General features: G+C 36.0%; 7 protein-coding genes, 2 long non-coding RNA genes and 2 other non-coding genes across 15 annotated transcripts; 8 read left to right on the top strand and 3 right to left on the bottom strand.

Moving 5' to 3' along the window:
• Window positions 1–27: 27 nt before the first annotated feature.
• Window positions 28–379, top strand: AT2G09825. The gene has a single exon (NR_140608.1). It is a non-coding gene; the product is annotated as an other RNA (long non-coding RNA).
• A 4,045-nt stretch (window positions 380–4,424) lies between these two features.
• Window positions 4,425–6,105, top strand: GolS1 (galactinol synthase 1). Its single transcript, NM_130286.3, has 4 exons — window positions 4,425–4,878; window positions 4,996–5,319; window positions 5,407–5,541; window positions 5,627–6,105. The coding sequence occupies exons 1-4, from the start codon at window positions 4,531–4,533 to the stop codon at window positions 5,852–5,854; spliced, it is 1,035 nt and encodes a 344-aa protein (NP_182240.1). The 5' UTR covers window positions 4,425–4,530; the 3' UTR covers window positions 5,855–6,105.
• On the bottom strand, window positions 6,063–8,307 carry ARF1A1C (Ras-related small GTP-binding family protein; the record flags this gene model as incomplete). Of its 3 annotated transcripts, NM_001337251.1 has the most annotated exons (8): window positions 8,124–8,288; window positions 7,763–8,006; window positions 7,492–7,650; window positions 7,302–7,372; window positions 6,865–6,984; window positions 6,655–6,773; window positions 6,482–6,563; window positions 6,385–6,390 (listed from the first exon to the last, which is right to left on the bottom strand). In NM_001337251.1, exons 3-8 carry the CDS (start codon window positions 7,637–7,639, stop codon window positions 6,385–6,387), a joined length of 546 nt encoding a protein of 181 aa, NP_001324311.1. In that variant the 5' UTR covers window positions 7,640–7,650; window positions 7,763–8,006; window positions 8,124–8,288. The 3 variants fall into 3 exon arrangements, with proteins under 3 accessions (NP_182239.1, NP_001324311.1, NP_001324310.1); NM_130285.3 differs by lacking the exon at window positions 7,763–8,006 and having other exon boundaries at window positions 6,063–6,390; window positions 8,124–8,307; NM_001337250.1 differs by having other exon boundaries at window positions 7,492–8,006.
• AT2G09815 lies at window positions 7,081–7,195 on the bottom strand. The gene has a single exon (NR_140607.1). It is a non-coding gene; the product is annotated as an other RNA (small nucleolar RNA).
• Window positions 7,629–8,145, top strand: AT2G09805. The gene has a single exon (NR_140606.1). It is a non-coding gene; the product is annotated as an other RNA (long non-coding RNA).
• A 5,267-nt stretch (window positions 8,308–13,574) lies between the features above and the next one.
• On the top strand, window positions 13,575–17,483 carry BOR1 (HCO3- transporter family). 2 transcript variants are annotated; one of them, NM_180138.3, is made up of 12 exons: window positions 13,575–14,219; window positions 14,295–14,377; window positions 14,453–14,645; window positions 14,720–14,858; window positions 14,939–15,104; window positions 15,230–15,396; window positions 15,488–15,661; window positions 15,745–15,840; window positions 15,916–16,047; window positions 16,127–16,446; window positions 16,534–16,801; window positions 16,891–17,483. In NM_180138.3, exons 1-12 carry the CDS (start codon window positions 14,116–14,118, stop codon window positions 17,161–17,163), a joined length of 2,115 nt encoding a protein of 704 aa, NP_850469.1. In that variant the 5' UTR covers window positions 13,575–14,115; the 3' UTR covers window positions 17,164–17,483. The 2 variants fall into 2 exon arrangements, with proteins under 2 accessions (NP_850469.1, NP_001078071.1); NM_001084602.2 differs by having other exon boundaries at window positions 13,741–14,219; window positions 14,295–14,645; window positions 16,891–17,425.
• Window positions 17,484–21,523: 4,040 nt separating this feature from the next.
• Window positions 21,524–22,484, bottom strand: AT2G00970. The gene is made up of 2 exons (NR_143709.1): window positions 21,953–22,484; window positions 21,524–21,711 (listed from the first exon to the last, which is right to left on the bottom strand). It is a non-coding gene; the product is annotated as an uncharacterized misc_RNA (transcript).
• On the top strand, window positions 21,789–22,579 carry AT2G47150 (NAD(P)-binding Rossmann-fold superfamily protein; the record flags this gene model as incomplete). The annotated part of the gene is made up of 3 exons (NM_130283.1): window positions 21,789–21,979; window positions 22,065–22,289; window positions 22,393–22,579. The coding sequence occupies 3 exons, from the start codon at window positions 21,789–21,791 to the stop codon at window positions 22,577–22,579; spliced, it is 603 nt and encodes a 200-aa protein (NP_182237.1).
• A 235-nt stretch (window positions 22,580–22,814) lies between these two features.
• SDR5 (NAD(P)-binding Rossmann-fold superfamily protein) lies at window positions 22,815–24,231 on the top strand. Its single transcript, NM_130282.2, has 3 exons — window positions 22,815–22,857; window positions 22,951–23,403; window positions 23,627–24,231. The coding sequence occupies exons 1-3, from the start codon at window positions 22,844–22,846 to the stop codon at window positions 23,931–23,933; spliced, it is 774 nt and encodes a 257-aa protein (NP_566097.1). The 5' UTR covers window positions 22,815–22,843; the 3' UTR covers window positions 23,934–24,231.
• A 21-nt stretch (window positions 24,232–24,252) lies between these two features.
• On the top strand, window positions 24,253–25,555 carry SDR3 (NAD(P)-binding Rossmann-fold superfamily protein). The gene is made up of 2 exons (NM_130281.5): window positions 24,253–24,435; window positions 24,517–25,555. Exons 1-2 carry the CDS (start codon window positions 24,422–24,424, stop codon window positions 25,274–25,276), a joined length of 774 nt encoding a protein of 257 aa, NP_182235.1. The 5' UTR covers window positions 24,253–24,421; the 3' UTR covers window positions 25,277–25,555.
• Window positions 25,556–26,540: 985 nt separating this feature from the next.
• AT2G47120 (NAD(P)-binding Rossmann-fold superfamily protein) lies at window positions 26,541–27,664 on the top strand (the record flags this gene model as incomplete). 2 transcript variants are annotated; one of them, NM_001337249.1, is made up of 2 exons in its annotated part: window positions 26,541–26,693; window positions 26,779–27,664. In NM_001337249.1, the coding sequence occupies exons 1-2, from the start codon at window positions 26,680–26,682 to the stop codon at window positions 27,542–27,544; spliced, it is 780 nt and encodes a 259-aa protein (NP_001325398.1). In that variant the 5' UTR covers window positions 26,541–26,679. The 2 variants fall into 2 exon arrangements, with proteins under 2 accessions (NP_001325398.1, NP_182234.1); NM_130280.1 differs by having other exon boundaries at window positions 26,665–26,693; window positions 26,782–27,544.
• Between the last annotated feature and the right edge of the window lie 17 nt (window positions 27,665–27,681).

Here is a 27,681-nt window from a genome sequence, read left to right as displayed (position 1 = left end):
ATATGTAACTAAAGTAAGAATATATAAGCACTATAAACATATATTGGGTTAAAAATTTAACATACTAACAAAAACAGATTAGCAAATACAATCAGATGCCTACATGTCATAGCGATCCACTCCGTCGAAAAAGGGAGGTCGAAAACATATATAAAACTATTAAAGTAAAGGAGTTTAAGTAATGCAAGTAAACACAGGATTTTTGTTACACAACGACACTTAAATAGTAGCCTCCATAGTTCTAGGGGAAAGCAACACTCCCGATTAACTGTATGTACCTGAGAACCGAATCAGATCTCGATGTCTTTATGAGACACTTGTCTGCTTCTTATAACTTTCAACTGTGGACAAATAGACACCCAAGTGATGACGTGTCATTTGATTCGAATATAGGTTAGATTTCGCGTTGTACCAGTATCTTATACTTTTAGTGAAGAAAACAAATGTTATTTGTAACACCCGATTCAGTGAATTGTTACATCGATTAGATATGTGATATAGACGACAACCCAAATAAGCTAGTTTTTTTTTTTTTTTTTTTTTTTTTTAACTGAAAGATTTTCATTATATAATACATGGGTGAAATACAGTTTTGGAATGCGTTTTCGTACAACATAGCCGGCAGAAAATAAAGAAATCCCCGAAAACAAAAGCCCGATACATGGGACCACAAGAAAATATACTAAAATCAAGAAGATAAGCTCATGAGATCAACATGAAAGTCGGAGGAGAGCAAAACTCGCGGAAATAAGAGCTCGAAGATCGCGGACTAGAGAATCTTTAACCACAAACAGAGTAGAGCAAAGGATAGATGAACCCGCGAAGACAAATCCCAACTAAAAACGATTATCCCGAACACAGTAAACAACGACGCGAATCTAAATTCTAACCACCTAGTCATCTAACGAACAAGTCTAAATCTAGAACTTTGCATCCCCACTAGAGGTTAGCCTTATAAGAACAGAAAAGTAACAAACCACGAGAGAAAATACCATTTTCTATTGACATGAAATAAGACCGGTCTTTTGTGTCAATTATATTGATTTATGAGTTGAAGGAATATTTCACTGTTTTTTTCTACTGCTAAATTGCATATTACTCAAGAACAATCTTAAAGCCTGTTTGATAAGACAAGAAATTAAAACTGCTTGGCGAGAATAGGAAATCAAGTTTGATGCCAAAACGTGTACTATCCTATATATACGATCGTCTCACCGGACAAGTAGATCTATAGTTTTAAAAAGGAAAGCACAAAAAGAAAGAGATAAATAATCAACAAAAAGATGAAAAATCAACATAAAAAGACGTTTGCGATCTATCAAAATCAGCAGAACTACCAAAAGTAGAACCCACAATCTCGTCTTTTTAACTTACACGCTCAAAATTCTGTCATATTCATACGCAAAGGCTCTCTTTTTTGTCATCTGGTTATGTCTAATTCCGATTTGATGCGACATAACACATAAAGCCTCCAACAAAAAATCTCTATAAGGTCAATCGCAAAATCTTAGTAAACAGTTTAAATCAAATATTATAGGGCAATAGATAAGACTCTCTAAAAAGGAAGATGGCTAATGAATATTAAATCATCTTGTATTTATATCCCTTATTGACCGATCCGTATTTAGGTCATGAGGTCGTGTTTACATCGCCTTCAGCAAATGAATCTTTTTTCTAGATTCTCTTTATTTTTATGTTTTATTAACACGTTCATTTTTATTCACAACTTTGATCGTAAAATGCATGATAATAGATAACAAACTCGTAATATATCGAGGAGAGTAAGCAGTATCTATAAATATTTAGTTGTGTGCATGGCGTTAAAAGGATGACGTATAGATGATGACGCAGAGGAGATTCCTCTGAAGAGAGTTCGAACTTTAAACTTTAATAAAACAAAGCATGTGGTACAAAACTCGAAAGGCATGATGAGACCATAGGACGTCCATGTTTTAGCATCTATATATCATTTTTCCGTCAACCCACCTATAGAGAAGTATACATAAAATTAAATGTATGGTTTAATAATTTGGAGATCCATTTTCTGGTTGATGTTCAATGTATCAAATAGTCTTTGATAAAGCATCTGATATATTTGATATTCCCTCTAAAGAAACATCACATAATCAAACTTCAAACTCAAAAGAACTCCACATCAATATTTTTGTTTTGATTAATGGTTAGAAAGTAATGACTCAGTCAATTCAGAATCCTGAAACGTATAAACCAATATTGAGTTCGAACTTCCAATTCTTACGTTGTATACATTTTGGTGTATAAAAAATGAAAGGAATGCATTTTCAGCCTTTAAATTTATGCATAGAATATAATAATAAGTTTCTAACTAAAGGTCAAATCATTTAATTGTATTTAACATTTTTGACACAACTATTTTATCTTGCAAGAAATAAATATGTAAACTGGAAAAGTAGTTGAGAAAACAAAATAGTTATTTTTATGCCATGAGAAGGATGTGTGTAAAATAAGTTAGAAAATGCTCTAAGAAAAGAGAAACATAAAAGGATTTTTAAGAAGTCTTACAGTTGACAATATGAAAACTTTAGTAAAAGTCTACCATAAACCGTAAAAAAAATGAAATTTTAATTCTGGAAGTAAATGTAATGCATGTTGCCTAAACTCGGACACTATGTGGTAGATTTTGATTGGTCGGAATATATGATCTCCGAAAAGCAACAATGTCAAAGCTGCGTGAAGAAAAAATAAGCTAGAAAGTAAATTATATACATGTACAATAATGGAAACATATGAATAATATTAAGGAGCCAAAATCAAAAATGACCGGCGATGATTAAGGTAATAAAAGTCAAAGCTCAACACAACCGACGCTTTTGGCAGGAAATTCGAAGACATATGGTAAGAGTCCCACTTTCTCATTATTAATCTCTTTTCTTTGTCAAAATTTGCAACACAAAACACGTTTAGAGTCAATGTCAACATCAGGATTCAGCAGTATGGTATACGGTTTGAAGAGAAGCGAGAGGTAAGTGTCTGTGTAGCAAATGCTTGAATCTGCTTCTTGGCATCTACAAACTACAAAGTATCAAAAACATATGAATAATCATATAATAAAATATTAATTGCACCATGCCATCATTGGCTTGAGACTCAAGCCTTGAGTGTTAGAATCATAAATAGTTTTGTTACCTTTTTGGCATTTGGTGAAATCCAACGGTGTTTGCAAACACTAAGAGTCAAGCAAACTCCAATAACAAAAACATAATGATCCAAGCAGTGCTGTAGAAATAGTTACATAAAAGTTCATACAAAAGTTTCATACTATGGTGACAAATGAAACCTATAGAGACTTAGGCTTTATTGGGCCCAATGTTTGTGAGCTACGAGCCCAAATCAAGTGAAAGATAATGAAACTACAAAAAATGTAATTAAATAAAGCTCTTTGTAGATTTAGCTGGACAAATTTTTTAAAAAATCAATGAAAGTTAAAAAGGACTTGTGGAAAATGTGACGCGAGACATTTCTACCGACATCTGAGAAGAAGTGACTGTATATCCAATAAGGAAAGAGAAAGGAATTGGATCTTCGATGGAGCCCACGAGTGTTCACTACGCACCATGGAATTGGTTCATATGGCCCATTAAGAGATTAATGGGCCCAAATCAGATGGCGCGTGTATCTCACGGTGATTCTTCACCCAGGTAAATTGCTAATGCGGTGTCTATGTTGTCAAATCTGTCGTTCTCAATGAGAAATCTCCATTTTTCACGTGGTTAATTTTCCTGTTTATAATTTTTTTTTTTTTTTTAAAGTAGTATCACAATAATTAATTGGAAATGAAGGGCATGGAATTGAAGTTATCTAACTTCCTTTTAAATTTTCAGAAACTGCAATTTTATTTAGATTCAATAATCTTTTAAAATTAGGTTGTAATTATTAGTGCCTCATCAGTAGTTAGAAAAGTAACAAGAATTGAAATTTTCGACTTTTAAAAGTGTTTCTCTTTAGTGGTTATGGAAAATGAGATCTTTGTAGATAGAGATTACTCCTTCTGATAATTCTTCAATACAGTGTTATCTACACTGTTTCTTTCCCGTATGGTTTCAGTATCTTGTTAAAATACATTAGCAAATGACTTTAATAAATTAGCAAAAATAAGTATGACTTAGAAAAAAAAAGGTGTGTATTAAACTAAAATGCAAGAAAGAGGACTAGGGAAGTGTACAATGCACCTCGTAGCAGGGAATAACATGTTCTGATTTCCCACAAAACACCGTAGCTAGCTAGCTGCTTCTAGCGTTTTCTCCGTATAACCGTTTGGTTTAAATTTCTCCGGTACGGTCCCACTTTCCAGAACTTTCACGGTTTCACCAAACGCCAATCACCACCGTCTGTTCTCCTACTTACACGTGTACGTATCAGATTTCACGATCGTAACCCATCCAAGCGCCTATATTAACCCTGTTTATCCCGCTACCGTAAGTCCTCATCAGCAAACACAAACACACGACTAGATAAACTCTAAATCCTCACAGCAGATCACGTGCTAATCACATGGCTCCGGGGCTTACTCAAACCGCTGATGCTATGTCCACCGTGACGATAACAAAACCGTCACTGCCATCAGTCCAAGACAGCGATCGAGCTTACGTGACGTTTCTTGCTGGAAACGGTGATTACGTGAAAGGAGTCGTTGGTTTAGCCAAAGGGTTAAGGAAAGTCAAATCGGCTTATCCACTCGTAGTAGCGATGTTACCCGACGTCCCGGAGGAACACCGTCGTATACTTGTGGATCAAGGATGCATCGTCCGTGAAATCGAACCCGTTTACCCACCCGAGAACCAAACTCAGTTCGCCATGGCTTATTACGTCATCAACTACTCTAAACTCCGTATCTGGAAGGTACGTTTAATACGCCATCGTTTAACACCTCTTTTGTTGTGTTTAGCAATACGTCGTCGTCTAGCTCCCTTTGAAAAAGTGGTTAATGCTCTGTCTTTTTTCTGTGTGTTTGTGCAGTTTGTGGAGTATAGTAAAATGATATATTTAGATGGAGACATTCAAGTTTACGAAAACATCGATCACTTGTTTGACCTACCAGATGGCTATTTGTACGCGGTGATGGATTGTTTCTGTGAGAAAACATGGAGTCACACGCCGCAATACAAGATCAGATATTGCCAACAATGCCCCGACAAAGTCCAGTGGCCAAAAGCGGAGCTTGGAGAGCCACCGGCTCTTTACTTCAACGCCGGAATGTTCTTGTACGAGCCTAACCTCGAGACTTACGAGGATCTACTACGAACACTTAAAATCACTCCTCCGACTCCTTTCGCTGAACAGGTAAAAGGCAAAATCAAAACTCAGACTGGCCTTTTTCTGTTATGCTCTGTTTTCATCTGTTTTAAGTTGTGTATTTTAATTTCGCAGGATTTTTTGAACATGTACTTTAAGAAAATCTACAAGCCGATTCCTTTAGTGTACAATCTCGTCCTTGCGATGTTATGGCGTCACCCAGAAAATGTAGAGCTTGGAAAAGTCAAGGTGGTTCACTACTGTGCAGCGGTGAGTTATTTTGTTCACGGCCTTGTTTATCCAAAACAATTGAGTCAGTCCTGAGTTTTTTTGTTTATTTGTTTCTCTTTTACAGGGTTCGAAGCCGTGGAGATACACAGGGAAAGAAGCGAACATGGAGAGGGAAGATATAAAAATGTTAGTGAAAAAATGGTGGGACATTTACGACGACGAATCCTTGGATTACAAGAAACCTGTTACCGTTGTGGACACAGAGGTCGATCTCGTGAATCTGAAGCCGTTCATCACCGCTCTTACTGAAGCTGGCCGGCTCAACTACGTGACCGCACCGTCCGCTGCTTGAATGTTGCCAGGAGTTAAAATTGTCGGTGGATCAGGTAGTTATTTTTCTTTCCGGTCAGTAAGAGGTTGGGGATTATGTGTCGGGTCGACAACCACACATACTGTCTCTGGTTCCAATGCTTTGGACGTTGACATGTGATTTGCTTTACTTTTTTGTCTATAATGTGTGTTATCCTCAATTTTAGCGTCTATCTTCGAATATCAAACTTGAGTGACAAAATAAATATTCCAAATAACAGGTCTTCTTCACACATTTGATCAGTTTACAGAAAAATTCGGTTCAATTTTTGTTTCGAAAGATGCTTTATGCTTTGATGAAAAGCAGATGTAAAAATGATATACTCAAATTCAGGAAGCAAACGAGAGAAGTAACAAGTTATTGAAGGGGAAGTACAAAGTGTAAAATGATCTGCGTTTGAGATAAGTGACGAAGAAGAATATAATAATAAATCTTTTAGTACTAGAGAAACAGACCTCTGTCTTTGATTTGTAAACCAAACAAGCAGAAGAGGAATCTGGCTAACATTCCATCTATGCCTGCGAAACATACATTCATGTGTTTCAGACTCGGATTATAAACCAAAATTGGATTTGCTGAAAGAGAGAGAGAGTAGCTACTAGTGGATACCTTGCTTGCGATGTTGTTGGAGAGCCAGTCAAGTCCCTCATAGAGTCCTTCTCCAGAGGTGGCACATGTGCTCTGAATGTACCTATTGTTTACAAAATGATAACATGAGCCCATACGTCAAGGGGTTTTCAGATTGTGGATTAAGAGAGCTAGTTTCTGTGTTTTTCACTTACCAGTGTCGTTGACGAAGAGAATGAAGCCCAAGCTTGTCAGTTATCTCAGCAGCGTTCATCGCGTTGGGAAGATCTTGCTTGTTAGCAAATACAAGCAGAACTGCATCCCTCAATTCATCCTACCAAAATACCCATCACAAAGTCAAAACTCAAAACCATATTGGTTCTTATTTATACCAAAGTATAGAGGGAAGTATTGAGTTAAAATACCTCATTCAGCATCCTGTGAAGCTCGTCCCTGGCTTCAACAACACGGTCACGATCATTGCTGTCCACAACAAAGATAAGTCCCTGTGTGTTCTGGAAGTAATGTCTCCACAATGGACGGATCTGGATGAGCAAAAACGATGTTACTAAATTAGTAAGAGATCAAGCATAACTCAAATGAGATAAGATTGTCCATAATGATAAAAGAGGTAATATAGGTTTGTTAGCCAGAATACAACATCTCTCTGAGAAATCAAAGAATGTTCGAAATTCCAGCTGAGTTGATTTAGCTTATCAATTGTAGAGTGTGGGTACAAGAATATAATACCAACACTGAACCTAATAAGCAAACCCTTTTGAACAGATGACATCATAAATGGATGATCGACTACATACAATGACTATAGAATGCAGAGTTATAAAAAACCATGAAACAATACCTTGTCTTGACCCCCAACATCCCACACGGTGAAGCTGATGTTCTTGTATTCAACAGTCTCAACGTTGAACCCTTAAAACAAAGAGGAACGGAAATGTCAGCTTGTCATACAAAACAAGTGTAACATTCAACAGTAAATCACATCCATCATACAAAATTACAATGTGAGAAGAAATGAAGTTACAACTCACCAATGGTTGGAATAGTGGTGACGATCTCTCCAAGTTTGAGCTTGTAGAGGATAGTCGTCTTACCAGCAGCATCGAGACCAACCATCAGAATACGCATCTCTTTCTTCGCAAAGAGCCTGCTGAACAACTTTCCGAATGACAACCCCATTTTGATCAAGCCTGTTCACAAAACAGAGTAAAACTCTCAATTACACGCAATTCCTTGAATCCATAAAAATAACTACGAAACGCAATTGGATAATCATCTATCTAGCAGCAGAGATAACAAGACCTTTGTGGACCTACGAATCTCATTCATATCCTCAAATCTAAATCAATCAAGATCTTAGATCTATAATTCCGCAGAATCATCAACCATTAGACCTGATTATACGAGAACATGCCTGATCTGGAAAAAATATCAACTACTATCACTTTGAATTCCCACGACGCAGATACAGATCCAGCATTACAAACAAGCGAATCACAAGAAAACGCATCCACTCATAACAGAAAACAGAAGAAACGCAACAGATCTGAAAACGACGAGCCAATGAATAACGCACGGATCCAGAGATCGCGCGAAAGGAATCCAAACAGAAGTAGCAGTGAATCGAGAGAGACAGAGAAGGAATCAACAGGAATAAACGTACCGGAAAACAACGTCGCACGACGGCACGAGATCTAAGCTCTCTCCTTAACGCCGATGGTCGTCCAAAGAAAATGGCCTTCGAACGTTTCACGATGATTTTTTTGTTTTTGTGAGACACAAAAAATCTCTACTTATAAATCCAGTGAGCGTTAAAAATACGTCGAATAATATGTTTTTAATTAAATAAATACTATATCACTTCTGCAACATTTTTGGACCCGGACCCTCTCACTAACAATTTCTATAGCCACATTCTCGTCATGTGTCAGCCCAATTCGGCCCATTTAATCAATCTAAAAAGCTATCTCCACAGGCCTGTTGGGCTTTTGCAACCAAGAATTTCAGCTTTTATTTTTGACGCACCTATTCAAATAAAACGACGACGAAAGAAATTATTGTCTGGTTTAAATAAACCGAGTCTAGGTTAACCAGCCAAAACCGAGTTTGTTGTCAAGCTTTCATAAGGATGAATCATATCCATTCATTGTTTTCGAATTGGTCGGTCCTTGTGTCTGAATCAATTGCGTACAAAAGTTCATTTATTTAATGGTAATGATTTAGGCGTTTAATTTAGCTTTTGCAAGTCAAACTATGAGACATTATTACAATCTTGAGGCTCCAAAAATTCCTATACGTTTCTTCCTTTTAGGTAGTTCAATCAAAATGATGTTTATATAATAATTTTATAGTAAAGAGTGAAATTATATTGGCTATTTAAAATGAGGGATAGAAACAGAAGTGAGACATGATAAAGAAAAGACCCTACCAAAAGCATTATATATAGTATTTTTAGACATTGGATGTCTAGCCTTCATGCATCCATGTTTCATACTTTATTGTATAAGTGGACGACAAAATATTTCATACATCCAAATTTTTCCAAGTTTAACTTGAGGATCAAATATCGAAAATTCTAGATGTTCTTTTTTTTTTCGTTTATAAATACGTTATAATCATTGATATTTTAATAACGGATTAGGGTTTTTACTTGATACTCATAACTCAATCAACATATAAATTACATATATTTTAATTAAATATTTTTGACATAAGCTTCAAATACAGTAGTTTGAAAGGTATGTAGTCCATCTTTCTATTTCATGGAAATAAAAGCTAACAATCATATATGGAATTTATATGAAACTTTCGGATATCAAATAATGTCAGAATTCCTTATATCCGTAATGCATTATGCGTAAAGAGATTCAGACGCATTAACAAACAAAGCACAAACGTTAAGGAGACGTCGTTTCAAATTAAGCTAATCAATTACTTTTTTTTTTTTAGTTTGCATATATATTTAAACATTTTAAATATTTATTAAAATTGTAGAATTAAACCGGTCAAAGGTTGCACATGACATTTTACTCCTTAAAGTTTACACGAGTGCTGATCTCGCTCGACGCTTGTTGCATATGTAGCCGTTTCATCTAATGTACTTGTATGGAATTATAGTCGTACATGTACTTGAGATCGCTAATTAAATACCATATTCTGACTCTGAATTTCGATATACTTATAACGTTGAATAATATTCTTGATATCTGATAAATATACATGCATAATGAAGGATCCGTCTTGTTACTGAATTCAATCAGAAATCCTTTATGATATCATTACTTAATCAAATGTTAAGGCGAAAGTGTGATAAAACTTAAAAATAACATACGGGACGAGTAAATCTACATATTAACTGTTAATTGGTTTTAATTAGAAATCTATATAGTACATGATATATAGCAGTAACTCTCTCTACCAATGATGTGGTGACAGAAAGGTCATATAACAACAATGTGAAGTGTTGTTGAAGTGAAGGGTGTCAAATAGAAGAAAATGTGAAATGATGAAGGAAACTGACCTACCACTTTGAGAGATGGTTTAATTTTTTGTTATTATGGGAATAAATCGTAGTTATATACAGAAAATAGAAGTGGAGGTTCGGCCTTTTATGGACCCATCATCTGTTTCGGCTTTATACACAGTTGGTTTTTGTCTTTTCTCACTTAAAGTTTTTTTTGCTTAATAGATATGTTTATAATATTTTTTGTTTTCCTCGATCTCTCAATTATCTCGAGAAAACGAAATTTAGTGTCTTTTACTGGTTAGACTGTTGGTATTTTAAAATGATAAGTGATGTATATGCGTGGACGTAAGTGGATGCGTATATGTGTCTACATGCAAACTTCCCGTAGTTTAATTGACCGATTTGGTGATTGATAAAACATGCAAGAACCTCGTATAAATGGAAAGAGAAAACGAGGAAGCCTATTTCGTATCAAAGATGTAATACATGTTTTTTTTAGGTAATACATGTTGTGTGTGTATTTGGTACTGGTGGCCAAATTTAAATATAACCAAACATGCTTATTTAGAAGAAGAAAAAAATGAGTGGTGGTTTATGTAGGTTTACGATAGAGATTAACATGTAGCACAACGTACATAAAAGATAAACTAGTCCTTGATAAATAATGAAAGAGAGGATTTCTATTATTAATATACTTTCTTAAAAGCATTATGTTGCATGCTATGACGCGATAAGGCATTAGAGAGAACCGATCAAATTCATTGACGCAAGGAGATTTTATACTTGGCTTTTCAACACTTTTCATATCTATCGTTTTCAAAGCATTGATACCACCGATTTTGCTCTACGAAGAGAAATATTGTATTCTAACTAAACGGTGTAGTAATGTTGTCATGTTATACTTTTTGGTCAAGTCTAATAGTGTACGTTTGTGAATTAAGAGATAATCTTATACTTTTTTACTTACAAATCAAATTTGTTTACTGGCATCTCTAAGAGTCTAAGACCTTTGTAAGACTTGCTCTTTTTTTTTGTGTGTATTTATATATTTTCAATAATATGTAATATTCAAATTTAAAATCGGGAGATGACTAACAACGACACTACTTCACTTTTCAAAATAACCATGTAATTAAATTAAATAGAATTGCTATGTGGGTTGTTGCTTGTATAAAAACCTCCTAAAATTGGAAATCTTCACTAAATTATACGCCCGGTTTTGTTGGATCGCTTAATTAAACCGTCTTAAAATACAACACCAAAACGAATCTTCTGAATGAGTGGTAATAAAAACATTATAGACGGTTTGAGCTAGTCAATAACAGCTTCTCACTGTTAACGACATCTACTAGTATACCATGTAACTTGTTTCGATCAAATTATTTTATTGTTTTTTCGATCAAATTAAATATATACCCTAATAAAAAAAGTCGATGTTTATTGTGCTTATATTAATAAAGTGAAACGAATATAAAAAGCACGTATATGACTAATTATCAGTTACGATTTGACGCATTACTTGTTTTTTTTAATGTACATATCGACTCAGCGAAACGATAACACGAACTGTATCGTTTTTTTTTTAATTGCTTAATAATACTTTTGTTATCGTTTGAACTCTTTTTGAATAAACAAGGTATGGACCCATGAGTAAAGGTCCCGATACGAAGTATATGCTTTCGGAGAAAAGAAAGAAAATGTGGAGAAATTACGTTAGATTACATACAACGTCATTTGAAATTTGGTAGGCCGTCGATTATTAGTTCTTCGGTTACACGATAATGTAAACAAATCCATATCATCACATTAATGTTACTATTCATATTTTATAATTAGCCAATGAATTATCTTGTTTTTCTTTTGCTCTAAAATAACGAAAATATGGAATCAAACTGAATGAAATATTTCTAAGTCATTTTCAAAGCTTCACAAAATAGTGATCACTGCAGAAAATATTAAAAAAATACACTCGATCGGATAAAAATAATCGTGGAAGTTAGTTCGGGAAAAAAGAAGGCTCACTATCGTATCGCGTGGAGTTGTCTAGAGCACATGGGTCAGACAATTCTTTCGCAATTATATATTACGTATTTGTTATATATGTGTAACCCATGTATGTGAATCACACAAGTGCATAATATATAATATAGTATTTTTCTCAAACATCTATATTATCTATCTACACACGTAAGTACGTAACACATCCATAGAACAATTTTCAACCTCTACAAATACACTTTTTTATAACTACAAAATATACTTTTTTCTGGGACCAATCCAAAATTATCCGTACACTACCAAAAAATATTTCAAAAATACCAGCAAGACACATATATATATATCATAAAGGTAAGATAAATGGAAGAGTGGGACATGCATTCCTCACGTATAATATATAGTTTTTTTAGTTTTAGTTGGCCTTTACTAATTTAATTACTCTTAAGTCTCTTATGGGTCATGTTTAAAGGAGCCAAATTAAGGCTATGCGTGCGAAACCGCAGCCAAACATTTGAAAGACAACTTTTAAACGTATCTGAATCCAAATCCTAACAAGTAATTATATTAATTTATTTTAGTGAAAAGTTAATATTAAGTTAATCGAGTGAAAAAGTTAAATTAGTTTTAATTAATTGGGGATGGGATAGTTAGGTCAAGTTTGCTTCTTAGTTCTTTAGATTCTTGTGTGTTTGGTCGACTTCTTACTATTGCCACATCACTGCATGATTATAAATATATACATGCATAATATCTGCAGCATCTACTATTTTATTACAACTAATTAATAGAAAAATGTATTCTCATAGTTTTTTTTTCCTACTTTGCATGTTGTATTTAAGTTATATTCCCCAAAAAAAATCCTAATATTGTATCAAAACGATTTAATTTTTAGCATAAAATCTAATTCGAATCATAACTTTAGTTAACAAAGATGTCTATCAAGCGATAGTTTAGACAACAAAAGTAAACAGAAATTTACCTCAGAGCATAAATTCAGTGGACACACACACATATAAACGGAGTCATTAATAACTAGTAAAACGAAAATGATAAGAGAAGGGTATCGATTGAGCAAATAAGATTCCAAAAATGCAAGTTGACTAATTTAATTAGAGTAAAGCAAGATATCAAAACTAAAAAAAGAAGATATTATGAAGCATTTAAATTGGATATTAAACAGATCCAAAACGAAAAACTCCAAGCAGACGCATGTCAATCTCACTCACCTTGGTTTATTGTTTTTTTATAATTAACCTTCTTTTTATATATCCCGAGTTTCAAAAACTTATTCCCAGTTTTCACGTTCTTTTTGTATATCCGATCCAACTTTCTGAATATTCATATCCATACTGTCTCTTAAATGCTAAATTTCATTTACTTTCTCGACTATTCCAATGAATTTAATCATTTTGTTCATTGATTAGATAGTTCTTGAAGCATATCAAATATTTTAACAATTATATATTTAATTAAATCATCACTATCTGCTTTCCCTTTACTTATTAAGAAGGGATATTATTATACTTTGACCATTTTTCATATAATTGTTTTGCACTACACAATTAACAAAATTAAAGCTTTGATGATGTTACAAAAAGAAGAAAAAAGGTACTAGTATTTTTTTTAAAAATCATTTTCTCCAAAACGATCGCAAAATTCACGCAATTCTCTCGTCGCTCCTAAATCATCCTCTTTTTGTTTTCTTCCATTTTTTCTGCTTTAGTATATGGGTTTCTTTTTTTTGTTTTCTTTATATTAATAAAATAATGTAATTTCATTTTGTTTTTTTGGAGTAAGCTTATATAAATGGAGATTCCTTGGTCTTCTTCTTCGTTGCCAGTTGCCACCAGACATACATAACACATTGAAAGCAGCTTATTCATCGACATACCAAACTCTCACTCTCGCCCTCGCTCTCGCCCTCGCTCTCTTTCTTTCTTCATGTAAATTGTTTGTTCTTTTCCATGTATCGAGATTCGATCTTCTTCTTCTTCACACGAACCTCCTTATTGTTTTCTCCTGCATTCTCTCTATTCTTCGCTAAACCTTGAATAAAGACATGTTCTTTAACATGGGTTTTTCCGGTTTAAAGTAGTTGTATCTTTGTTTCCCCTTTAAACCGGGTTTAAGCTCAATCTTTTCTTAGAACAACTCCAACTGTTTGACGATTTGACTGAGAGAAAACAGAGTCATGGAAGAGACTTTTGTGCCGTTTGAAGGAATCAAGAATGATCTTAAAGGAAGATTGATGTGCTATAAGCAAGATTGGACTGGTGGATTCAAAGCTGGATTTAGGTACTAAACTAATCTAAAAATAATGAATCTTCATTGATTGATATTTTAACCTCTCTTTTTGATTCAATTGCCTAGGATTCTGGCTCCCACCACTTACATATTTTTCGCTTCTGCGATTCCTGTCATCTCATTTGGTGAACAACTCGAAAGAAGCACCGGTAATTCTGCAAAAAGTTTCTACCTTGCACTTTTTCAGCTTAGGAATTTGAAATTGGATTCTGAAATTTTTGCAGATGGAGTTCTCACGGCTGTTCAAACCTTAGCATCTACAGCCATTTGCGGTATGATACATTCGATTATCGGAGGTCAGCCACTGCTTATTCTCGGTGTTGCAGAGCCTACTGTGATTATGTACACATTCATGTTTAACTTTGCAAAGGCCAGACCTGAATTGGGACGAGACCTGTTCTTGGCGTGGTCTGGATGGTGAGTTTTTTTTTTTTTTTTTTTGCTTATAAGAGTGATCAGGGTGTTGAAAACTGTTTGAAATCTGTGTGTAGGGTTTGTGTTTGGACTGCTTTGATGCTGTTTGTGTTGGCAATATGTGGAGCTTGTTCTATCATCAATAGGTTTACTCGAGTAGCTGGAGAATTGTTTGGACTGCTTATTGCTATGCTTTTCATGCAGCAAGCCATCAAAGTAGGAACCCTTTAGAGCAAGATTCTGAATTTTCGATATTTTGAGAAAATGTGGGTTTTCTAACGCATTGACCATTTCAGGGGCTAGTTGATGAATTCCGCATTCCTGAACGAGAAAATCAGAAGCTGAAGGAGTTCTTACCTTCCTGGAGGTTTGCTAATGGGATGTTTGCTCTGGTTCTCTCCTTTGGCCTTCTTCTGACTGGACTTAGAAGCAGAAAAGCCAGATCATGGCGGTACGGAACTGGTAAGTGAAACAACATCTTTATCTCATGAGCTGGATTCTTCTTATCAAGGGGATTCAGGCCAATCATTTACGCATTCACGGATTCTTGAAAAAGCCTAGTGACTCAATTTGCTTCGATTGCACAGGCTGGCTCAGAAGCTTAATAGCTGACTATGGTGTACCACTCATGGTGCTCGTGTGGACCGGTGTCTCCTACATTCCAGCAGGAGATGTTCCAAAAGGAATTCCTCGGCGACTTTTTAGCCCAAATCCTTGGTCTCCTGGTGCTTATGGGAACTGGACCGTAGTAAAGGTATGTCTTTTTCTTTGATCTTTTAGGCATATGCACTTCTACAGACTGAAACATTAAGACTTATAATGCCTAGTAACTTGAAAATTTGCAGGAGATGCTTGATGTTCCAATCGTCTACATAATTGGAGCTTTCATTCCAGCATCAATGATTGCTGTGCTTTACTACTTCGACCATAGTGTAGCTTCACAGCTCGCGCAGCAGAAAGAATTCAATTTGAGAAAACCGTCTTCTTACCACTATGACTTGCTTCTTCTTGGGTTTCTGGTGAGAATTTGCAGAAAATAAAAGAATTATCTATCTGACTTCATCTTTTGGACCCTGTTTCATACTTAAGAATGTGAATGCAGACATTAATGTGTGGTCTACTTGGAGTCCCTCCATCAAACGGTGTCATTCCTCAATCTCCAATGCATACCAAGAGCTTAGCAACTCTTAAATACCAGGTAACATCACTGACCGCGGTCTTATTTTTCAGTCTTTCCTGAGTTTTGAGATTGACGTTTGCTCTCTCTCTGCAGTTGCTTCGTAACAGACTGGTCGCAACAGCACGAAGAAGTATCAAAACAAATGCGAGTTTGGGTCAACTCTATGACAATATGCAAGAAGCTTACCATCACATGCAGACACCATTAGTATACCAGCAACCCCAAGTAAAAAAAAAAATCTGAAAAACTTTCTATGTTTTGTCAATAGAACACGAAACTGAGAGTTAGTTCTTTCCATTGGCAGGGTCTAAAAGAGCTCAAGGAATCGACAATCCAAGCTACTACATTCACCGGAAACCTCAATGCTCCAGTTGATGAAACTCTGTTCGACATAGAGAAAGAAATAGATGATTTACTACCAGTTGAAGTCAAAGAACAACGGGTAAGCAACTTGCTTCAGTCTACAATGGTAGGAGGATGCGTTGCAGCTATGCCTATCCTTAAAATGATCCCAACATCAGTCCTTTGGGGCTATTTTGCCTTCATGGCCATCGAAAGCTTACCCGGAAACCAATTCTGGGAAAGAATCTTACTTCTGTTCACCGCCCCAAGTCGCCGCTTCAAGTAATAACTAAAGTTGCAATCTTTTTCTCACATTCAACTTCAAAAAGGCTCTCTTTTTTCTCAGTTCGGTCACATTTCTATTTGTAGGGTTCTTGAAGATTACCACGCGACATTCGTGGAAACCGTTCCATTCAAGACGATTGCAATGTTTACTCTTTTCCAAACGACTTATCTCTTGATCTGCTTTGGTCTCACATGGATACCAATCGCAGGAGTCATGTTCCCTTTAATGATCATGTTCTTAATCCCCGTACGACAATATCTCCTCCCTAGATTCTTCAAAGGAGCTCATCTTCAGGACTTAGATGCAGCAGAGTATGAAGAAGCTCCAGCTTTACCCTTCAATCTCGCAGCGGTAACCAAAAACCCATTTACAAAGTCAATAACTCTGTTTTCTTTTCTTTAGCTTCTTCTTATTGTTATTTCAAACACGATCTTGAACAGGAAACGGAGATTGGATCCACAACATCGTATCCGGGAGATTTGGAGATTCTTGATGAGGTTATGACCCGAAGCAGAGGAGAGTTTAGACACACGAGTAGTCCTAAGGTGACAAGTTCAAGTTCGACTCCAGTCAATAATCGGAGTTTGTCACAAGTGTTTAGTCCAAGAGTGAGTGGAATCAGGTTGGGTCAGATGAGTCCTCGAGTCGTCGGGAATAGTCCAAAGCCGGCGAGTTGTGGGAGGAGTCCCTTGAACCAGTCGTCATCGAACTGAGATTATATATTCAGGAAGCTTAATAAAACAACTAATCTAATGAGGATGGATTAAGAATGTTTAATTAGTTAATTAATTTGATCTTTAGCTCTTGAAAAAGAAAAGAGCTTCTTGAATCTCTCTTTAGTTTATGTTTTGTGTGTTTAATCCCCTTTCGTGGTGTTTCATCTTCAGTCTTATGTAAAATACTAAAATGTCTGTCTTATTTCGTTATATATGTAAAATTCGTTAAATATTTTCAACTGTTATGTTTACCGGTCAGCATTACATACAATTAAAAATTTTGGGATCACTGAAATTTAGATAATTTGGAAGTTGGAACTAATATCTTGAGTTTACATGCAATTGTTTTTCAACAGGTGAAATAATTTACATACGATTCTTTATGATTTTCTCAATTATTAAAAGACATCGGAAAATGTTCAAGAACTCGTGGACGTGCAAACATATGATTTATCAATGTCACACACATGGTGGCTGCAACTTATTTGATTAATGAACTCTGATCCTGAGTGCAACATCCGAAATGAAACCACCTAGTTTTACAAGTTTCGAATATACCACCAAAAATTTAGCTTCAAGCATCGAACAGCTCTTACAGAACATAAAAAATTATGACGCCAAAACAATTATACAAAATACAAAGATAAATACTTACTGTCTTAAGGCTGTTCTAAATCTTTTAAGAGCTCCGTTTCGAATATAAACAAGCTACCCAAAAATATATATGAAATTGCAAGAAAGAAGGCTGTATCCTATATATGAAACGATAGATTGCTACTTTTAAATGATGTCAAAACAATTTTTGTTGAATCGTTCATATATCGCTTATGCTATTTTCAAATTAGAAATACGATTTCGTAATTAATTCTTAAATTTGAAAAATGATTTTGGAAAAGACCCATCGATTATATCGAACCGTATTTAATTTTATTACGAAACCTTTACGAAAAAAAATTAAGGATAACGTTCTACAAAGATAAGGATTATGTGCGCAGGAGATCTATTTACACATGCAATGCAAGTAAACAGTACGTAAAGAATATGCATCATGATGTGTTGCATAGATACTTTTCTTTGATTTATACATGAAAAACACTCCCATGGGAAAAGAGTGGGATACATATGGAAAATGAATGATTACAATTTGGAGCAAAAGCAAATTAATTAATGCTTTTGAGCATGATAAGAGTGGGGTGGCTATCTGGTTCAAGTATAGTCTTGTCGTTCGAATAAGCACTTTGGTACTATATATATAAGACAATTCAAGGGTCAACTTCTATACCAAATCGAACCAGACGACGAAGACAAAAGTTGAAGAACACGATCGAATGTTCGATATCAATAAGAGGTGAGGCTCCAATAGCTTGAACATCGTCATTATGAGGGAGAGTGAAAAGGAATGGTTTCTAATTATCGATATAAAAGTAAAAAATTAGTAGCACTTGAGTAGAAATATAGGTATGAGAAGTCACGAGCTAATTGAGACCGACCTCTTGGGAAAAGATTTTTTTTTTTTTTAATAGATATTAAAGTTAGGGTTTATTTTGCTGGTGTAATCATATGATAAAAAAAAAAAAACATATGATGATATATCGTATATGATTTGTTGGTAGTGATGATGATTTATATCATAATTTCTAAGAACTGTGGTTAAATTCGGTTTGAAGCATCAAGCAAGGAATCACAAATCTTGTACTTATGAGAGTAATCGTAAATCGTAATACATAGGTAACAATCAGTTCTCAATTTTAATTTAAGTTACGGATTTATCTAAGATGAATTTACGATTTTTTTCGTTAGAGATGCGTTATAACTTTAAAGATGTATAGATATATGAGTTGTAGACGAAATAAAAAGAAATTAGCCACCTTTGCTAATTGCTCACTATATTCTATTGCATGTCTTATTATGTCTAAAATACCTAATTACGTACCACAACAAAACTTGGAAAAGAAAACGTGGGTGGCGAACGAAAGAGGAGCTAATAAAGGGTACACAGACTTGCTTATCCTTTTATTGCTAAATTTTGTTTTTTTTTGGCATTAACCATTGACTCGATCGATAGTGAAATGTATTTTGTGTATCATTGATATTCTTGCTGTCTGCAATAATGATAGATAATAAGTTGGCTTATGCATAGGTCACCGTCTAAATCATGCAAAGGAACTTTGTTTTATTTGTTTTACGTAGACTAAAACAGAACTCTTTCGCATTCATTCGTCTCTTCCTCACCTTAAAAGCAAACCCCCACTTTTGATGGAAGGAGATTAGACATACTCGTTGACCCTTTTCTACGTGGCATTTCCCACAGTAACTTGACCAAAACCCACTCTTATTACTACCACATGTTCTAATTCTGTAATCTGCGAACTATAATGTACAAATTAAAACCTGTTGGTCCCGATCGTATATTAATAGTTGGCTGAGTGTGTATATTGGCTTGTGCGGTTTTCACGATAAGTTGGGTGGGTGGCAAAATCCAAAATCTTAGATAAATTGGCTTGTGCGGTTTTCACTATTCCGCCGTACTAGCTAGTTAAAAAGGCCCAGTAAATGAAAAGAAAAAGTTTCCAGATAATCTGCACAATAACTAAAAAGGCCCAGTAGATAAAAAGAAAAAAATATCGGCCCAAAACAATGGAAAAGGCCCCAGTAAATGGAACACAAGCCGTGAGATGGCGAATTGTTTAATATTTAAAAAGAAGTGTTGACTTTTTATTGTTCAAGATGATATTGAGATTCCGATGTACAAATCTCTTTGCTGTGGTTTTGATAACAGAAATTATTAATCAGGGCTTTAGAAACCGGTTTAACAAAATAGTACATCTTAGCCGATGAAGATTCATATACTGTAGCAGCTTCAATTATGTTTGGTTAAATTTGGAATTGCAAACATTTTGGTTAAGTTTAGTATTTTTGAAATTTGTTGACTTTTTAAAAAGTAAAGTAACTGACAAAAATACAACATTATAGTTTTGGGCTTAGGCCCATCAAAGCATTCTTTCATTAGGCAGTGGCGGAAATATTTGTTATAGTGGTTAATTTTAATATCACTATATTATAATATTTAACTTATTTATCTCACATTAAAAACTTTATTATTAATTAATTTAAATATTTTGAGCATTTCTATTTCTTTTTTTTAATAATTATTGTTTTCTGATAAAAAGATTTGTAGTTCTAGAAATATTTCAAAAGTGTGAATTTGTTAATTTATCATTTTCTACTAAATTTTTTTAATATACTTGCGAGTTAAAACTGGTTTAACATATTTTCTTACTCAAATTTATTTATCTAAATGTATAAATTAGTATTCATATTACCGCATTTGTGTATAGGCGTTAATGTAGAGAGTTCCACCATTGATGTGCCTTCCCGTTTGAATTTAAGCGTTATAAACACATTTTGTACAATATGTGAAGATCCTTATAATCAGTTTGTGATTTATTTTCTTTCTTTGAACGAGTTCTATATTGCAAATGAGTATGATGAAATTAATTTGTCCAATGAAATTTAAGACATACCAATGTTGATGCATTTTTTCAATTATTTTATTTTCATTGGACCTTTTTGGAATCATATTTGTTAGTTGATAATTCTGTTAACCAAAAGAGAGTAAGCAAAGAGTTGACAGAAGATTCAGCTAGAATGCGCAAAGACAAAAAGAAGCGTCTTGAGCAGAAAAAATAAAAAAAGGATCTGGAGCTGCAGATCAAAGACCTTCAAAATAAGGTTATGGATTCGGCAAAGAAGGTTAATGAGCTGGAGCTACAAAGAAATCAAATTGAGAAGGAGAAAAAAAAATTGACTAGATACATGAAAAAGTTAATGAACATAAAGTTAATTATATAGTAAACAGTGTAACATAAATTTTCAGTTTATTAATAGAAAATTGAGAAAATTTATCAAGATAGACTAGTGTGGGGATCTATGTCAAAACCATAAATGTGACCAAGCTCTTAGTAAAATATGTTACCATTTAGATAAATATGATTTGTTTCTTTGTTTGTAATCAACATATATTAAGATAAAACTTAAAACTACACAGATTTAGTGAAAACTTTTTATATATCATTGAAATAATGATTATCTACCTTACATAGATTTCTAGTGCATAATCGCAAATGATTCACGTGTATAAATATTAGCCTCATGAGTCGTGATGTACTATCGCCCTAATATAATTGCTGTGTCCTTTGAAACCTATTTAACAATGTCGCAAAGCAAGTAATTGCTTAATTTCTCTCTTTCAGTCTCTCACACACATTTAACATTTTTATTAATTCGTTTACAAGTTGTTGTTTTTTTTTTAATATATAAATTATTATTATTATTATTATTTTTCATTCATAAAATTCCAATAATCCGAAAAACGTTACAAGACCAAACGGTCCAGCACAGCACGCAGGCCGAAAGAGACATAAAAACAAAGGCCCAAACAACACAGAGAGGGCCCAACAACAAAAGAGCCAAATACTGAAAACCTGAAGCAGGCCAAACAAGCCCAAGACAAACAAAGGAAGCCCCTGCACCTTGGCTCCCAACCTGCAACAAGCACGACAATTCGTTTACAAGTTAATTACATATCTAATGATCTACTTTTTCTATATTTATACAGAAGAATGGATGGCAAAATCGTGATTATAACAGGGGGAGCCAGTGGGACAGGAGCCGAATCCGCTAGGTTGTTCACTGACCACGGAGCTCAAGTGGTTGTAGTTGACTTACAAGAAGAGCAAGGCAAAACGTCGCCGTTTCAATCGGCAAAGACAGAGCAAGTTTTTACCGTTGTGATGTTACAAACGAGACGGAAGTAGAGGACGCGTCATTAAGTTCACCGTCGAAAAACATGGGAAGCTAGACGTTCTGTTAAGTAACGCCGGCGTCGTTCTTTTCAGCCAACCCGGCGTCTTGGAAACACCGGGAAGCATCCTTGATTTGAATCTTGAACGGTTTCACCGAACAATGGCTGTCAACGTTCGTGGAGCGGCTGTGTCTATCAAACACGCCGCACGAGCCATGGTGGAGAAAGGCACACGTGGCTCCATCGTTTGTACGACCAGTGTTACGTCGGAGATCGTGGTCAGGGACCTCATGAATACACGGCGTCGAAGCATGGGCTCGTCGGACTGATTAAATAGGTTTGTGGTGATTTAGGGAAACATGGGATTAGAATAAACGGCGTCGCACCGTTCGCTGTGGCGACGGGGTCACGGGGATGACTAGTCACGACGAGGAGACGGCGAAGCAGACGGAGGAGTATTGCGAAGCCAGAGGGATTTTTAAAGGTGTTGTGTTAAAGGCTCGACACGTGGCAGAAGCTGCTCTGTTTCTCGCTTCGGATGATTCGGTTTATATCAGTGGTCAGAATTTAGCAGTGGACGGTGGTTTTTGCGTCGTTAAGCCTATTTGAAACTAAATAAATAAATAAAATCGGTTATTTACTTATTAAAGTGTGTATATTTTTTTCAACCAAATAAAAACATTATTATATAGGAACAAGTGTCACTATTATGGTGCATAATTCAGAGGTCAAACCAATTCTTGAGCCATTAAAAAAGTAAAACTCACATGGCACGATAGAGTTGACTTTTAAGATACATATACCCCCATGTATAAATATCCACACATAGCTCTCTCGTAGCTCTATCCTTCAAATTTTCATAACGTCTCAACAATGTCTGGAAAAAGGCAATTTCCTCATCTGATTTTGTAACCTTTCTGCTCAACTTTATACCCATATACATAAATGTGTGTTTCTAATGATTTGTTTTTTTTTTCCAGATTGGATGGCAAAATCGTAATTATTACTGGCGGAGCAAGCGGGATTGGGGCTGAGTCCGTTCGATTATTTACCGAACACGGCGCTCGAGTCGTGATCGTTGATGTACAGGATGAGCTCGGTCAAAACGTTGCAGTTTCGATCGGTGAAGACAAAGCGAGTTACTATCATTGCGATGTCACGAACGAGACGGAAGTTGAAAACGCCGTTAAGTTCACCGTCGAAAAATATGGGAAGCTTGACGTTCTGTTTAGTAACGCCGGCGTAATAGAGCCGTTTGTGAGCATCCTCGACTTAAACCTCAACGAGTTAGACCGAACGATCGCCATTAACCTCCGCGGCACAGCCGCATTCATCAAGCATGCTGCACGTGCCATGGTGGAGAAAGGCATCCGCGGCTCCATCGTTTGCACCACTAGCGTCGCGGCTGAGATCGCTGGCACGGCACCACACGGGTAAAAACTAATATTCACAACAAAGACTTTTTAATTCTTTAGACAAACCAAAAGTGCACTAACTAATTTCGTTTTCAAAACCATGTAATAATAAATAGTGGATCGCTGCAACGGAGTATTATAATTAAAAGAATAACAAAGTGATCATGTTGTCACGATTTATTGACAATAATTTTTTATCGTTAAAATTCAAAATAGAATGAATTGCTTACTAATAATATAGGTACACGACGTCGAAGCATGGGCTGTTGGGTTTGATCAAATCGGCTTCTGGTGGATTAGGAAAATATGGTATAAGAGTAAACGGCGTTGCTCCATTTGGTGTCGCAACACCGTTAGTTTGTAATGGTTTCAAGATGGAACCAAACGTGGTGGAGCAGAACACGTCAGCTTCGGCGAATCTAAAGGGCATTGTATTGAAAGCTCGTCACGTGGCAGAAGCTGCTCTGTTTTTAGCGTCCGATGAGTCGGCTTACGTTAGCGGACAGAACCTGGCTGTTGACGGTGGTTACTCGGTGGTGAAGCCGTAGCTATAACAACTTGGCCACAAAGATCCCATGATGGAATATTGGAATTTTGTTTTTTTGGTCAAAAGTTGACTTGACTTAATTGTTGTAGAGGCATGGGGATTGAGAAGTTTCTGAGGTTGCAAATTTCCTTGAAATGTGGATGTTGTATTTTTATATGGTAACATTCATTATCCAACATATTGCACATCTCGAGGATAATTTATTTAAACAAATACTACAAGCTTATTTGATAAATCGTCTTTCTAGTCTCTCTATTTTGACTATGGGTTTTGAATTTTGATATTTCAGTGAAGAATCCTAACCATTTAGTACTAATTTACACGTTATAGTTTCAAAATAATTGATTAAAAAACAAAATAGGAAAAAAAAAATTGATTAATATAAAGTCTACGATAAATACAGAGAACGGAGCATATCTAGTCGCTCTTTCAGGTCTACTTGACTTATAATTAATCTGTCTCTCTGTCTACTTTTGAAATCCTTCAAAAATGTCGGGACTCAGGCAAGTGTGACTCCAAAGCATTTTTATTATATGTTTACTGATTTGTTTAATTTACGTGTACGTTTATATTCTATACCGCAGATTGGATGGCAAAATCGCAATAATAACAGGCGGAGCTAGCGGGATTGGAGCCGAAGCGGTTAGGCTGTTCACGGACCACGGAGCTAAGGTGGTCATCGTTGACTTTCAAGAAGAACTTGGTCAAAACGTTGCCGTTTCTGTCGGGAAAGACAAAGCAAGTTTTTACCGTTGCGATGTTACAAACGAAAAGGAGGTAGAAAACGCCGTTAAGTTCACCGTCGAAAAGTACGGGAAGCTTGACGTTCTCTTTAGTAACGCCGGCGTTATGGAACAGCCGGGAAGCTTTCTCGACTTGAATCTGGAACAGTTTGACCGAACCATGGCGGTCAACGTTCGTGGTGCGGCTGCGTTTATCAAACACGCTGCACGAGCCATGGTGGAGAAAGGCACGCGTGGGTCAATCGTATGTACGACCAGCGTCGCGTCGGAGATCGGTGGTCCAGGACCTCACGCGTACACGGCGTCTAAGCACGCTCTTCTCGGGCTGGTTAAATCGGCTTGTGGCGGGCTAGGGAAGTACGGGATTAGAGTCAACGGCGTTGCACCATACGCGGTGGCGACGGCGATAAATAGCCGTGACGAGGAAACGGTGAGGATGGTGGAGGAATATAGCGCAGCCACGGGGATTCTCAAAGGTGTGGTGCTTAAGGCTCGCCATGTGGCAGAGGCGGCTTTGTTTCTGGCTTCGGATGATTCGGCTTACGTTAGCGGTCAGAATCTGGCTGTTGACGGGGGTTATAGCGTCGTTAAGCCCATTTGAAGGAGAGAATATTCTATAAATCAACACTTATTAACGCCTTAATATTTTACTTTCAACGAGCTTTTCACGCCATTATCTTTTTTTTTTTTTTTTTGGGTCAAATCACACCATGGAATAATCGCCTATAACGTTACGTAAGCAATTACGTATGTACTATAGTTAATTCGGATAAATAAGGGTAACGTTATTAATACTTACTATTAAAGTTTCTTTACTTGTAATTTACTGCAAAAAACAATTGTTGGCTTAATGGTTATTAATTACAAAGTATCAGTCCACAATCACATCAAAGAATTTGTCGGGACAAGAAACAGAAGAGTTGACGAAGAGAAGTCAAGAAGAAGAAGAGTCGTCGAAAAAGAAAAGTCAAAAAGACACACAAATATCTTGGGCTTGGCTTCATCACCAAATAAAGAAAAAGCCGACAAAAGTCCAGAGGCCCATTAACAGCTCAAGCCCAAGATCAGATTCAAAAACACAAACAAAGATTTCAGAAACTCAATCAAAAACTTCCTCCTGTACAAATTACAATGCAACCGTTATCAAGTTCTTTTTTTTCTTTGATCCTTAAATAATGATGATAAGATTGAAAGTCTCAGATCATGGTTGCATAACATTAGTCTATAAAAGGAAACATAAGATGTAATCAAAATCATAAAGTTGTCATCTTTACCGTTATCTTATCCTTTTCATTTTCTCTTCACAAAGAAGATAAAACTAGAAGTACTACCATCAAGTTGTACCAATTAGGCGTGGAGCCATGGAAAATATGCGTGTAAAAACATCGCAGATATGGATGGACATGTGTTGTTTCAATGGTAGACACAATTAGTTTTTTGAAAAAATGGCATTTGGAAATTGGGATGTCACTGTTGAGTAACTTTATATACCGGAAAACTTACTATTTTTTCCCAAACTCATCTAAATTATATCTAATTTATATGTCTTTATCAACTCAAAACTATGAATTAAAAGTATGATGGAAATGAATCCAGGCATAAAATATTTACTTCACATGAGTAGCAAATAGAAATATAGATTTGGGATATTTTTTTGGTTGGGTTAAAGGTTGATGTCCTCATGTGGATATCAATTTGTTACTTAAACACAAACACTGGTTAAATTTAGACTGTTATAGGATATCAATTCGTGGTTAGCGGAGTTAATTATTGTTTCTTTTACACATGTCAACACCGTGTTTAATCTTAGTTCAAATCTCAAAATGTGTGGGTAAGTTATAGCTAGACCACAAGAAGAATAAAAAGGACAGGAAAAATCAAGAAAACGTGGAGTAAAGTGGTAAAAGCAATAAAATGTGAAATGCAACTCTTGGGTTATAAATTAAGTGTACACATATACTCAGTCGACATTTTATCTCAGTTTGTATACCTTTCGACACATCAATGTCGGGACTCAGGCAATTGCTTTATCTCTCTATAAACAATTGTGCATGTATCTTACATACAAATGTTGATCAGTTCAATAATTACTTGTCCATGCAGTAGATTGGAAGGCAAGATCGTAATTATAACAGGCGGAGCCAGCGGGATTGGAGCCGACGCCGCTAGGCTGTTCACGGACCACGGAGCTAAGGTGGTTATAGTTGACGTACAAGAAGAACTAGGCCAAAACGTCGCAGTTTTGATCGGGAAAGACAAAGCTAGTTTTTACCGTTGCGATGTGACAAATGAGACGGAAGTCGAGGACGCAGTTAAGTTCACCGTCGAAAAACACGGAAAGCTAGACGTTCTGTTTAGCAACGCCGGAGTCTTGGAACCACTGGAAAGCTTCCTCGACTTTGACCTCGAACGGTTTGACCGCATAATGGCTGTTAACGTTCGCGGTGCAGCTGCGTTTATCAAACACGCGGCACGAGCCATGGTGGAGAAAGGCACGCGTGGCTCCATCGTTTGTACGACGAGCGTCTCGGCGGAGATCGGTGGGGGGCATCATGGTTACACGGCGTCTAAACACGGGCTTGTCGGCCTGATTAGATCGGCCTGTGGTGATTTGGGGAAGTATGGGATTAGAGTCAATGGAGTCGCACCGTACGCGGTGGCAACGCCAATGACTAGCCACGACGAGGTAACGGGAAAGCAGTTGGAGGATTATTTTGACGCCAAGGGAATTCTCAAGGGGATGGTGCTTAAAGCTAGCCACGTTGCACAAGTGGCTCTGTTCTTGGCTTCTGATGATTCGGCTTATATAAGTGGTCAGAATTTGGCGGTGGATGGTGGTTATACTGTCGTTAAGCCAAGCCGTGATTAAAACTACAATCAAAATCGGGACTTTTTACATTTTGAAGAATAAATGTGGTATTAACTATTAAGAAACATATAAGCAACAGTATGTATGTAAACTGTAATACATTAATTTTGAATAAAGCAAGTCAAAATATATAATTT

This window comes from Arabidopsis thaliana, chromosome 2 (genome assembly GCF_000001735.4).
Source record: "Arabidopsis thaliana chromosome 2, partial sequence".
NCBI classification, from domain to species: Eukaryota; Viridiplantae; Streptophyta; class Magnoliopsida; order Brassicales; family Brassicaceae; genus Arabidopsis; species Arabidopsis thaliana.
This window is presented reverse-complemented; position numbering and strand designations above follow the sequence as displayed.

Excerpts from the sequence above, each read along its gene's own strand:
- SDR5 (NM_130282.2), top strand. Across the intron at positions 23,404-23,626 it reads GCTGGCACGGCACCACACGG|GTACACGACGTCGAAGCATG; the intron begins GTAAAAACTAAT and ends CTAATAATATAG.
- GolS1 (NM_130286.3), top strand. The coding sequence starts at position 4,531 with ATGGCTCCGGGGCTTACTCAAACCGCTGATGCTATGTCCACCGTGACG. Across the intron at positions 4,879-4,995 it reads CTAAACTCCGTATCTGGAAG|TTTGTGGAGTATAGTAAAAT; the intron begins GTACGTTTAATA and ends GTGTTTGTGCAG. Across the intron at positions 5,320-5,406 it reads CGACTCCTTTCGCTGAACAG|GATTTTTTGAACATGTACTT; the intron begins GTAAAAGGCAAA and ends TTAATTTCGCAG.
- BOR1 (NM_001084602.2), top strand. The coding sequence starts at position 14,116 with ATGGAAGAGACTTTTGTGCCGTTTGAAGGAATCAAGAATGATCTTAAA. Across the intron at positions 14,646-14,719 it reads TTCTTGGCGTGGTCTGGATG|GGTTTGTGTTTGGACTGCTT; the intron begins GTGAGTTTTTTT and ends ATCTGTGTGTAG. Across the intron at positions 15,841-15,915 it reads TAGCAACTCTTAAATACCAG|TTGCTTCGTAACAGACTGGT; the intron begins GTAACATCACTG and ends CTCTCTCTGCAG.